Source organism: Montipora foliosa, chromosome 2, assembly GCF_036669935.1.
Source record: "Montipora foliosa isolate CH-2021 chromosome 2, ASM3666993v2, whole genome shotgun sequence".
Taxonomy (NCBI): domain Eukaryota; kingdom Metazoa; phylum Cnidaria; class Anthozoa; order Scleractinia; family Acroporidae; genus Montipora; species Montipora foliosa.
The window spans coordinates 58,689,146-58,700,628 of NC_090870.1; the positions used below are offsets into that span (position 1 = coordinate 58,689,146).

An 11,483-nucleotide genomic window follows, 5' to 3' on the forward strand; every position below is an offset into this window, starting at 1 on the left:
GTTTTGATAGTATTTTCCAAACACTTTCTCCGGATATACCGGGGAATTTTTTTCCAGTGCCAGGCGAGTAATGGGGCAAGACAGACGATACTCTTCAAGAGGCTCGAGGAATGCTTTGTTTATGGAATTTGCCAATTCATGTGTACATAAGTTCTCAACTTCCTTAACGTTTATGTGATTAAGGAGATCACCTGAGCAAACTTTCCCGCCACTTAAACGTTTCAGCTCTCTCTACCAAGCTTTGGGGTCTTCCTGGTATGCGCCACACGTGAAGGAAATTTTAATGACTATTTACAAGATCTATACAAGACGATGGTGCCTCGCACACGCACCCTAGTTTATTATTATTATGGTAAAGGCTGATTTGGATGTGGCCGGCCAATGAGAAGATCCAGAACACAATCATCCCACCGATCCAGAACTCAGGTGTCATTCTTGTGTTCAATAGACGGAGCGAGCACACATCCAGCGCGGAGATTTGAACAAGCCACACTTAAAACGAGACTTGAATGCAATATATATGTGATAAAAGTCTCGACGTCTATCACTTGTGGTAAAAAAATGATAAAACCGCCCCACACTGCGCTTGCTCAAATATTGACCACGTTTGTATTTGGGATCAAGAAAGACACGAGCTAAATCCACATGGTTGCTTTTATTATTTGATTCGAGACCATTCGTAACACCCTATCTTCAAAGGGAGTCTTGGTTTACTCAGCAAGGGTTTCATTTGGTTCAAGGCACGTGGGCTCTGTCTCGTCCTTTGAGCAAAGTGAGATCTCTCTGAGCTTGTTCCTCTTTTGTCGATGGCATAGGTTTTGTCTCTCCCTGATTCTGTCCTTGTTTTTGTGATAGTACTGTTTGGCATACGACTGACATCGGGCTTTGATTCCGAGGTAGTATTGTCTCCTCTTGGCTTTAATCTTGTCCTTCTGTCAGCAGGCGAGGATCGTTCCTGCTGTCATTTCACCCACTGGCTTCGGTGGGTTTGCCTTCGTAGCTCCAACGAGCATTTCCTTTTCGATGGTGTCTTTAACCCCGTCTGGTTCAGTCATTTGGCTAGGCTGTCGCATTTGGTTCTGTGTTTGCAACAGTCACCACACAGTGTGTCTCCACGGTATGGGTTGGCGTTGTCACAAGCGGAGGTTGTGTCATGGTCGTTTCTCCAGCTCTCTTTTGGTCTCTCACTTTTTGTCGGGTCTTGTCCCTCCATCTCTTCTTTTGCTCCTTAACTTTGTCCGGATTTTAGGTTCGCGATCGTTTGAGTTGCTCGCGCTTGTCCCCTTTCCGGATTTTCACTTGTCGCTTTAACCTTTCGATCTCTTGCATCAGTGCTGCGAGTGTGGCCTCCATGTCTTGTTGATACACTCTTTGGTAGATCGCACGCACTTCACTAAGTCAACAAAAGCAACCGGAGCTCAATCAGACAACGTTTTCCTCCTCGGTGGCTTCTCGTTTATGCTGATCTTAGCGGCAGTTTCACACTTTCATTGGTTCGCGCCAGAGTAAACCTAGCCTACACCTAGGATCTCTCACCCTTACCCTCAGTGTGCTCCCTACTCATTTTGGGGGAGTAACTCCAAGGGCTGATGAGTAACTCATGGTTACTCATTCTGAGTCACTCGCCCCGTGACTCGCAATGCGTATTTTGGGGATGTAACTCCAAGGGCTGATGTCACTCGCCCCGTTGCTCACAATGAGTATAAAAGCAGACGTCAAAGTGGCGATGCTCATTTGGAGCAATCCCTTTGGGTGAGTGTATGGCACATCTCTACCACTTCTGCCACAAACCGTTTGTTCGAGCTTATAACAGAGACCGTCACGAGAGGCGAGGTTGTTGGAAACGCATAGACCAGGAACCTGTGGGAGACACAACCATTGGGGACATATTTGAGGAAGTACCACCCTGTGCTTCCTCGTCGGAAGAGAGAAGTGAAGAAGATGAGGAGCACAACCAAGATGAAGAGGAAGAAAAAGACTCGGACTCGGACTCGAACACGGCCATCGAGTCTGAGGATGAAGACGTTAATGACAGGGAAATGGATGACCAAGATCCCTGGGAAACTCTGCGCCAAGAGGTTGAAGAGTCACTGAGTTCAACCTATGACAAAAAGGTCAACAAGTTCTTGAAGGAGGGGATTTCTGAAACGATAGCTGAGGCCAAAGCTTTTAATGCCCTGTTACCAGTTTACAGAAGAACGTTGCGAGGGCTGTACTTGCACTATCTTCACGGGTTAAACATCTAAAGCATGACCCCGTGCATAAAGACGTTATGAAAACCCGACATCGTTTCATGGAGGAAGATTCAATGGATGTTGAAGAGGCTACAGACACGGCTGTGGAGAGACGGATTTTTTATTGAACAGGATCTTCCAACTGCGTCCCATCCCAGCGCAAAATGAAAAAGAAAAAGAAGAAAATGATGATAAAAACTGAACGATTTTTTTATGTTTACAAAAAAGGTTGGTTGTGCTACTGTGCATTATGTTGCGACCCTCCTCTGACTTCCTTCGCCATATCCATCCAGACTGTATGGGTCCATTAATATTTGTGTCGGGGTAACAGTACATGGGACTCGGCACGCATTTGAAAAAGAGACTCAAGCGTGGCGATCCGAGCATCAATCGGCTGGACAAGATTGCCAAACAACACGACATCGATTATTCCCAGGTCAAGAATTTACAAGACAAATGGAAAACGGATGCGAACATGGTGAAAGCCATCAGCAATCTGCCCGGCAAGAAAACTTGGACCGAAGCCATCGTCAAGAGAATCATGCGAGCCAAACAAAAACTCAAGTTGTAAAAGACTTTAATGGCTGACTCACGTTGTTGTTGTTGCTACAAACATTAAAAAACAAACTTCTTGACTTCCATGTGTCTGGTCTTTACTTACCAAAATGTTCTTCCGCATTCTCAGCTCTACAATAAGGTCGTGTGGACTGACGGACCACAGCATCTCGTGTCCACCATTCTTTTCTTTTTGTTTTCCCTGGAGCAGGCTGTGTTGTGCAATGGGAGCGAGGATGACTAGAGAGAGCGGGTCTGTCTCGTTGATGGACAAGCAGATGACACCTTTTTTTCCTTCTGCTACTTTCTTGACCAAATCTATTCATTTGACGAGTCGTCTTTCTAGCCGTCTGGTCAGGACAAACTCAGAAATGAGCTCCAAACCACTCTTTCTGGCCCTTAGGAGGCACCAGACCACTAAGGTCGTGACAGGACACCTTTCCTTGGGGGCTACCCCCCATCTCTACAGAGAAACTATGAATTTTGGGTATACCCCCCATCCCCCCTCATTCAGTCAAATAACCGTGGTCTCTGATGAATGAGCACCTTCTTGTCCATGTGGCCGTACGTTCGACCAAGCCATCAGTCTGGAAAGACACCAGGCGCAGATCCACCAGCCTACGTGGTGTACCACCTTTCTTGGAATCCGTGCGCTGAAGGCCCACCGACGGCGTGATCATCCCAAACCGTTGGAGTGTGATCAGTGTGGGCGAACCTTTGCTCGTTTGAACGATCTCACACGTCACCAAACCGCAAAACATCGTGCGGCTCCGAGACAGAGCGGTGGTGGTTCAGCAGCAGCAGCAGCCCTTGCGAACAATCCACCTAACTGGAGAGCCATGGCGGATCCTTTACGCTATACATCCCTTCCAGAGGCAGAACGCAGTCTCCTTCCCATCTACCAACAAAAATGGGCACATGTCCGCACGCAGTTTCGTCGCAACAACTGTCTTCACGATTGGTACAACTTTCGTTTGCGCGATCTGCAACCAGCGACGATGGCGACCCATTTGAATGACATCTTTCGGGATCAGCGAACTGTTTTTAAGTTGAACTTGTCTTTTGGTTTTCTCTTGCGGAACCAAGAGACGGGGGACTTGAGGTATTATCATGCCTCTGCTAACAATCATCTGGCCTTCCCTGAACCCTTTGTCATCGCACGAGAAGCGGACCTGCATCAAGTACGCGAGGCACTGAACAACCTGGATGTCTTGGAGTGGGTGCGACAGCAACGCGATAATAGCAAGTGGGTGGTGGAACAGATCACCAACACCACCTCATACGTCAACAAGCTGCGCGGACATCCCATCGGTTGCGGTCGAGAACTCCCGCCCTATTTGAAATACAACCGGGGACTCCAAGGCTTGGTTCGGAATTGTCATGGAATGTTATACCAGGACAACCTGTGTTTCTTCCAAGTTCCCTGGGGAACTTGGAAGAAACACAGCATGAGTCTGATCATGCTTATCGACCTGCTCCATCTATCTTTGAACAATTGGAAGAACAAGGGATCTTGGTGCCCGATCATCTCAAAGTACTTCCCTTATTGGGCGACGTACGAAATCGAAACCATGCTGGTGCCTCAACAAGACCTGAAAAATACGCATAAATTAGAATGGACGGGAAAACACATTCCTGCCAGTGTGAGCATTTGTTCGAACATCCCCGAGTTTACGGATCCCGTGTGTCTGATCAGTAACGGCGATCCTCATGACCTGGTGAAACGAATGATGGCACATCATGAGAACATCAGTGCAGCGGCTGAGGCCAATCTCATGGCAGCTCTGAGATGGAGGCGCTTTTCAAATCCATCGAGCAGAAGCTAGAGGAGAAAGAGGAGGAGGAGGAAGAGGACGGCGACGACGATGAGGCTTCCCCCAAGAAAAAGCCTGTGCTTCCCCTGTTCAAACTGAAAGCGAGATTCGAGGCGCATTTGGCTCAGCTTCCTGTCATCGGGTTCAACTCAGCCAAGTAAGAAATCAACACCTTGAAAGAGTTTCTGATACCCATCCTGGCGCACGAGAGCGAGCTGAAGTTCACCATCAAAAAGACCCATCTGCGTTTCCTCGACGTACTCAATTTCTTAGCACCGGGCTTCGGTTACGATGCTTTCTTGAAAGCCTATGGGTGTACACTGACCAAAGGTTTCTTCCCGCACGAGTGGTTTGACTCTTTAGACAAGTTGAAACAGACGTGTCTACCACCTCACGAGGCGTTTCATTCAACCTTACACAATGAAAATATCACCGACGAGGAGTATGCTTACTGTCAACGGGTGTGGGAAGAACACAACATGCAGACCATGCGCGACTTCCTCGAGTGGTACAACAACCGCGACGTCGAACCGTTCTGCAAGGCTCTCCAGAAAATGAGTGATTTTTGGAGTGATAAAAACATCGACATGCTCAAACAAGGTGTCTCCATCCCGGAGTCACCCTCATCTACCTGTTTGCGACGCTACCACCTGACACCTGTTTCACTGTCTTCCGCGAAAAGGACAAAGACCTGTATTATTTGTTCAAGAAAAATATGGTCGGTGGTCCGAGTATCATCTTTCACCGGTACCACGAGAAGGGAAAGACATACATTCGAGAGGTGGAGATGAAAGCAACCGGAAAGCAAGGGGTCGTGGGCTACAACGCTAATGCCTTCCATTTGTTGCATCATGCAGGAGATGCCCACCGGACAGTATCATCGTCGGTGTGGTGAGACCGAGTTTCGAAAAGAACGAAAGTCCTCTTCCGAAGAAGCTTGGGAATGGTTGGAGTGGTTAAACTTTTCTCGAGGGCTCCAGCTACAGCATGAGCTAATGGGGGTGAGAAACGTGTGGGGTGTCGTGGATTGCCTGTGGACGGTTACGATCGGGAGCGTCAGACGACGTATCAGTATCAGGGGTGTTATTGGTATGGTTGCGAGTGTCAGGGGGATACAACCAATGCGGTGAATGGTAAGACCATGGCGGAATTGCGTGAGAGGACAGAGACCACTTCTGTTGGGAGAAGCCGCAAGAATCTGGAACAAAAATTCATCTTCCAAATCGGCACCCTTAATCCTCACGGTATTAACGAACGCTTTTCATTTAACTAATACATTCCTATTTTTCACGTTGCCATGTTACCACCAATAGCGTAGCTCCTACTCTACTATAAAAACTACACGTAACCCACAATTCCTCGATTCGCTCTGACGAAGGGCTAACGCTCGAAACGTCAGCTTTTAGAATCTCTGTACGGTGGCCAATTTACATTATCAACTCCGTTGATAAAACCAAATATTTGTAAACCTTGACGTAGTCTGATGGGGAGCTTCTTCGCTGCTCATCACCCCTCAAATGATACTTTGCACACGGTTTGGAAATCCCCAAGATCCATCAAGTGGTGGAGTACATACCCAAGCGTTGCCGGTGGGATGATTGTGTTCTGGATCCTCTCATTGACCGGCCACATCCAAATCAGCCTTTACCATAATAATAATAAACTAGGGTGCATATGCGGGGCAGCATCTTCTTGTATAGATCTTGTAAATAGTCATTAAAATCTGTTTTGGTTGGATTTTCTTGTGCGTTTTGTGTTTTTGTCCGGGGGGGGTCTGGGACCTTTTCTTCCATATTGGGGAGAGGTGTCCCAGTGGGGTCTGGGACCTAAAAAAACGCGTGAAGAAACACCCTCAACGCCTAAAACGGGTTCCCCCGTTTAAGCGTGTACAAAAAAGGGTCGCACGGAACGCTCACGACCACGCCTCTGAAAAATTCCCACGGTCTGTCAATCAAATCTCCTCTCGACCAATCAGGAGCCAGCTGGCTAATTATTCAAAGTATTAGAGCTTTGATAATCCTAATAACTTACCCGCGTACTACGTACCAATCAGATGCCTGCATTTCAAGGCGTCCTTAGCAACGCTCCTAGCAACGCTCCGCAGCTCCTCAAATTCCATTGCGGAAAAAAAGGAGCTCGAATCATCTCTAATATATTACTCAAGCAGCGGTTCCTTGACATGCTAAGCTGTTGTCTGAGCGCGCATCGCTGTGAAACGCGACATGCAAATGGTGATGTTGACCTGCTTATTGTGAAGGAAGCAGTCGAATCCGCTAAGACAAGAGCTGCCATTGTAAGGGTCTTCAAATTCAGCTCTGGAAAGGAGAAGAAGAAGATGTAGAGGAATGGGGATGGAAGCTACAAGACGGCCAGATCGCTCCAGTAATGACGAATCTGCCTCCTGCAGGGGTTGCCATGTAAATGTAAAAGTGGATGCAACAAGCTGATGTTCGTGTCGAAAACATGGTTTGGAATGCTCCTCGGTCTGTGGCTTCTGCAAAGGGTCAGGGTGCACCAATTCTTCTGTCGAGTCCTGTGGCAGTTATGATGCGTAGAAGCACATCTCGACCCTGTTTATTTTTTTAGGACTCGAGAAATTTTTACAACGAAGAACTGTAGATAGACATGTAAAAAAAAACCATTAAAAAAATTGAAAAAAAGTCCAGTTATTGCTCGTGCAGGAAAATCCTTGTTACGCCGTAAATCGCCACTGAAATTACGCTGCCTACCAGACAAGATGAAAAGTGGCTTGAGTCTAGAGCTAGCTCTCAGTTACGGGCATTTACTTTGAGAAATACGGTCACTTCCCGTTTGAGCCTCATTTTCATGTTGCAGCGGAGATTGAGTTCACATGAAGTCCATGCTGAGGCCTTTCCCCTACTAGGATTTCCTAGGACTTTAAGTATGTTGTTTAGGACAGTTTTCTAAAGCACATCACGTTGAGAAACCACCTGTTGTAATTAGTCGAGGGCCCAACGGTAGATTGACAGGACTATTAACTTTAAGTCTAGTAAAAATCGCCTTATAATTAATAATGCTACAATCTTGGACAAAACTCGTGGGAAAAATTCTAGCTTAAGCTTAAGCATCATATGTCATGCACTTACAAAGTCTATTGGTCCTTCCCCATTCCCCCCCCCCCCCCCCCCAAGCCAATGTTGACAATTTGATGCAAAAGATACTGTGCAAGCCTTTTCCCCGTTTTTAAACCAACATTGTAATGGGGGGAGGGGTGAAAGTAAAACGAATTTAATCTTTATCACACAGACAAATGAGAGCGTCACATTTTCCCAACGAGTTTTGTCCAAGATTGTAGTTTCTTTTCCGTCCAATAAATATTTTGAAATCTAACTGAAATTTGGTACACAAGCCAGCCATGTAATAGAAAAGGTGCTTAGTCGCAATTTGAACAAACAGCAAAAGCTGGCGTGACAGGATCCCTTTAACGGGAAAACACGAATCTGGTTTGGGTCAGTAACAAGTGATCACTTAATCAACACAGCCTACAAACTCACAGACTTCATTCCCACTTTTTGCCTACCCACGAGGTTTGCAATTAAGCAATAGGGATTTTTAAGATTTCTCTGCAAATCTACAACCACCCTGCTAGCAGAGCCTTTCTTTTGATTTTAACAGCGTTTCTCCCACCTTACTTCCTGAATAGTTCGGGTAGTTCATAGAAGTCGTCGCCGTTGTCGCCGTTGTAGATAATAAGGTCGCTCATATAATGTGTCTGCTAGTTGTCCTGAGGGAATTCTTGTTCCCGATGGACGCTTCCGTATGCTTCGCTCTGCTCCGCAACGCTAGGGCACTGTTACACTGTGCAATTTTTCGTGCAACTTGTCTCGCAACGCCATTGCAAGGCAAGTTGCACGAATGATTCAATGTAAAATACCTTGCCACGGCCAAAACGTTGCGAGACCAGTTGCACTGAGAAACCGTTGCGGAAAGTAGAATTGAGTTCTACTTTCCGCAACGCTTGCAATTAATTTTTTAAGCATTGTGCGGTGTAACATCTGTCCTGCAACTAGTGTCGCAACGGTTTGCGGCATCAGCCAATGAAAATGTCCCTTTAACCTCATGTAATCATCGAAACGATACAAGTTGCATGAAACGTTGCTCAGTGTAACACCCGTAAAACAACTTGTTTCGTAAAGTAAGAACGTTTGTAGAAATGGCGTTGGGAGACAAGTTGCACGAAAAATTGTGCAGCCTGACAGCGCCTTCACACTTAAATAAAAGACTTTGTTCAACGAAGGTGACACCTAACAGTCGTTGACTGAGAAACCTTTGACCCCGAATGCCGGATCAAACTAGAATGTAGAAGTGTTAGGTTTTGAGGAGAGGGGAAAATCGAAGTACCAGAGAAAAACCTCTCGGGGCAGTGAAGAGAACTAACAAGTAACTCAATCGAAATATTATTTGTTTTCTTTTTTTACTTATTCTTTTAACTTTTATTTCATTTATTTATTTTTTTTTTTACATAGCATGATATATGTTACCGTTACGACTCATATACATCATACCTAGATAATATTTTAATCCAGCTGGAAGTGGTCGCAAGTGTTCAGGGGCAAAACCTTCATTAATTTATTATCGACACTGGTAAGGAAAATTTTCATTATCCCTTACGCATTTGGTCTCACTGTGGATTCTCCAAAGATTTGAAAGTAGCAATCATGTCTAATCAAAAACGAAAAACCTCTTCGAGTTTTCTGGTATAATGTTAAATCCCGCAATTATTGAATGAAATTTCCTCACCTTAAATTAATCAAAATGATGCTTTGCATCTTTAGGTTTGCCTGTGTGGTTTAGGATGCAAGACCAAAACTCCCCGGCGGTAACCGTAATAACTGAAGAAGAGAAAGACCTAGGGAAGACGAAGATACTAGTAACTGATTTGGTACTAGGTGTGCGTACAACGATGCCCTGTCTGAAAGAAGACTGGGTGAAAGAGAAACAAAGCGCTACAAAATGGCTTACACAAGATCAACTCCAGAAGCTTAAAGACATGAGGTGAGTGTAAGTTTTGAAAGATACGTTATCTTTGGTTAACCTCATGGGTGTTTTTTCTTTCAGTTTTTTAATTTTACTTTCAGCAAGGCAAGCAAGAGGAAAATATGAGCACAGGCCACCATACAACACAAACCATTATATCATTCTTAAGTTGGCCCATGCATTAAATCGTCTTCTGAGTTCCCCAATATTCTTTGCTTGTGTCGCACAAAACAATTATTTTACTCGAGCCTAGTGGATATGAGATAATTTCTCGAACTCGTTGTGGGTGCGGTCGTGGAATAGTTATTATTTAGTTTAGTTAAGAAGGGGAGTACCTCCTGGATATCATACATGGCTTCCTGCCGGGTGCAAAGTCATGATCCCTTTCAGGGACTTTTCAAAATCGTTATCACCTGAAATTAAGACGCATGTAAAAACCTCGAAACTTACTGGACCATTTTTTAACATTTTCGTGAAGGTGTCCCACACTCAAATTGGGTGAAATTTTGTTTAATATCGGGGCCTAAATATAAACGTTGATCCGTGTGAAGGAGACTATCACACATCTCTCTGTAATGCAGGTGTTCTGTCGTAGCCAAGTCATGGGAATCTAAAGAACCGAACCTGACAGTTTGGAGGATCTCATATTCAGGGTTAGAGAGAGAGTGCGTTAACGCCCTTCCTCCAGAGCCCAAGATATGCTTGATCATCACCAAAGCCATTAGACGAAAATTCTTAAGCAAGCCAAAGGGTCTCGTCAGCTACCATGTGAAAACCGTTCTCTTCTACACTTTGGATAAGACCGGTAGCGATTGGAAGAAGTCAGAGCGAGCGAACAACATCCTGGGATTGTTGCAGTCCCTGGCAGAAGCGCTCAATTCGCGATCACTTCCAATTTATTTCGAGCCCAGGCTTAACACTCTTGAGAACATGGACGCAGAAACCGCAACCGAGCTGGAAAAGAAGGTGAGAGAAATCATTCGTTCGCCGAGTATTCTGCTCCGAGGCTGCCTGTTTCAGTCTTTGGATGAAGATCACAAAAAAGAGCACTTCGAAAGGGTCAAAGAAATTAACCCGGTGTGGTTTGAAGAGAAACCACCAGCACCAAGCATGTTTGGCGAAACAAACCCTCTGGACTGATGTCTGCAACCACTACACTGATTTAGTTCTCGATCTTCATGCACCTATTAATATTAGGGAGCTTAAGCATCGACGACGGCAACAAATACGTCATTTCAAAGTATAACTTCTCTAAATTATTGTGGGCGGCGTTGAAGTTAAGAAAACTAAAGAATAAATTACTGTCATACGCTCGTGTTCTCCACAAAACCCAGAATTGGGTCGCTTCACCGAATTTCACGTTGTTGTTTGGTAAAGGACGGCAATTTAATGTACCAAACTGTAAGGTTCACGTGGCTTCTGGCGCTCTCGTTGCCGTTGCTTAATTAAGCTCCCTAATCATTATACCGGCAGAAAGTGGGTGGAGAAGAAGAGCATGTGTATAGAGACTGTCCTTTTTCAACTCATGTTAGCTTTTCCTTACAATTTCTTGTACATGTGATCGGAGAGATTTGCCCGTGGGTACGGATTCGGCAACAATTTTTTTATAAAATGTCGAATCCCTGCTCTTTTCCCTGCCTTTCCACCCTTGATTAGGTATGCACTATAGTTAAAGAGAACCTCCATTTCAAGAGAAACATGTTGATATGCTATAAGAAAACGTTTCAGTCACTAGCAGAGAAAATAGCCCGAACTGAAACATTTTTCAACTCAGTTGCAAAGCTGCTCACTGTATCTAGTATGTACCTACAAAGAAACAAAATAAAAAGCGAAGGGCTTGGGTCACGACAACTGTTTTTAACTCTTTTCCTGCTTTTGACAT

At 45.2% G+C, this 11,483-nt stretch overlaps 1 protein-coding gene across 1 annotated transcript in view; it reads left to right on the forward strand.

Moving 5' to 3' along the window:
• LOC137991021 (uncharacterized) overlaps window positions 1-10,741 on the forward strand; it is a 45,121-nt gene extending 34,380 nt beyond the window's left edge. The window contains exons 4-5 of the mRNA XM_068836152.1: window positions 9,400-9,619; window positions 10,183-10,741. Of these exons, the coding sequence (XP_068692253.1) occupies window positions 9,400-9,619; window positions 10,183-10,741 (779 nt within the window). The remainder of the gene's footprint in view (window positions 1-9,399; window positions 9,620-10,182) is intronic.
• The last annotated feature ends 742 nt before the right edge of the window (window positions 10,742-11,483 follow it).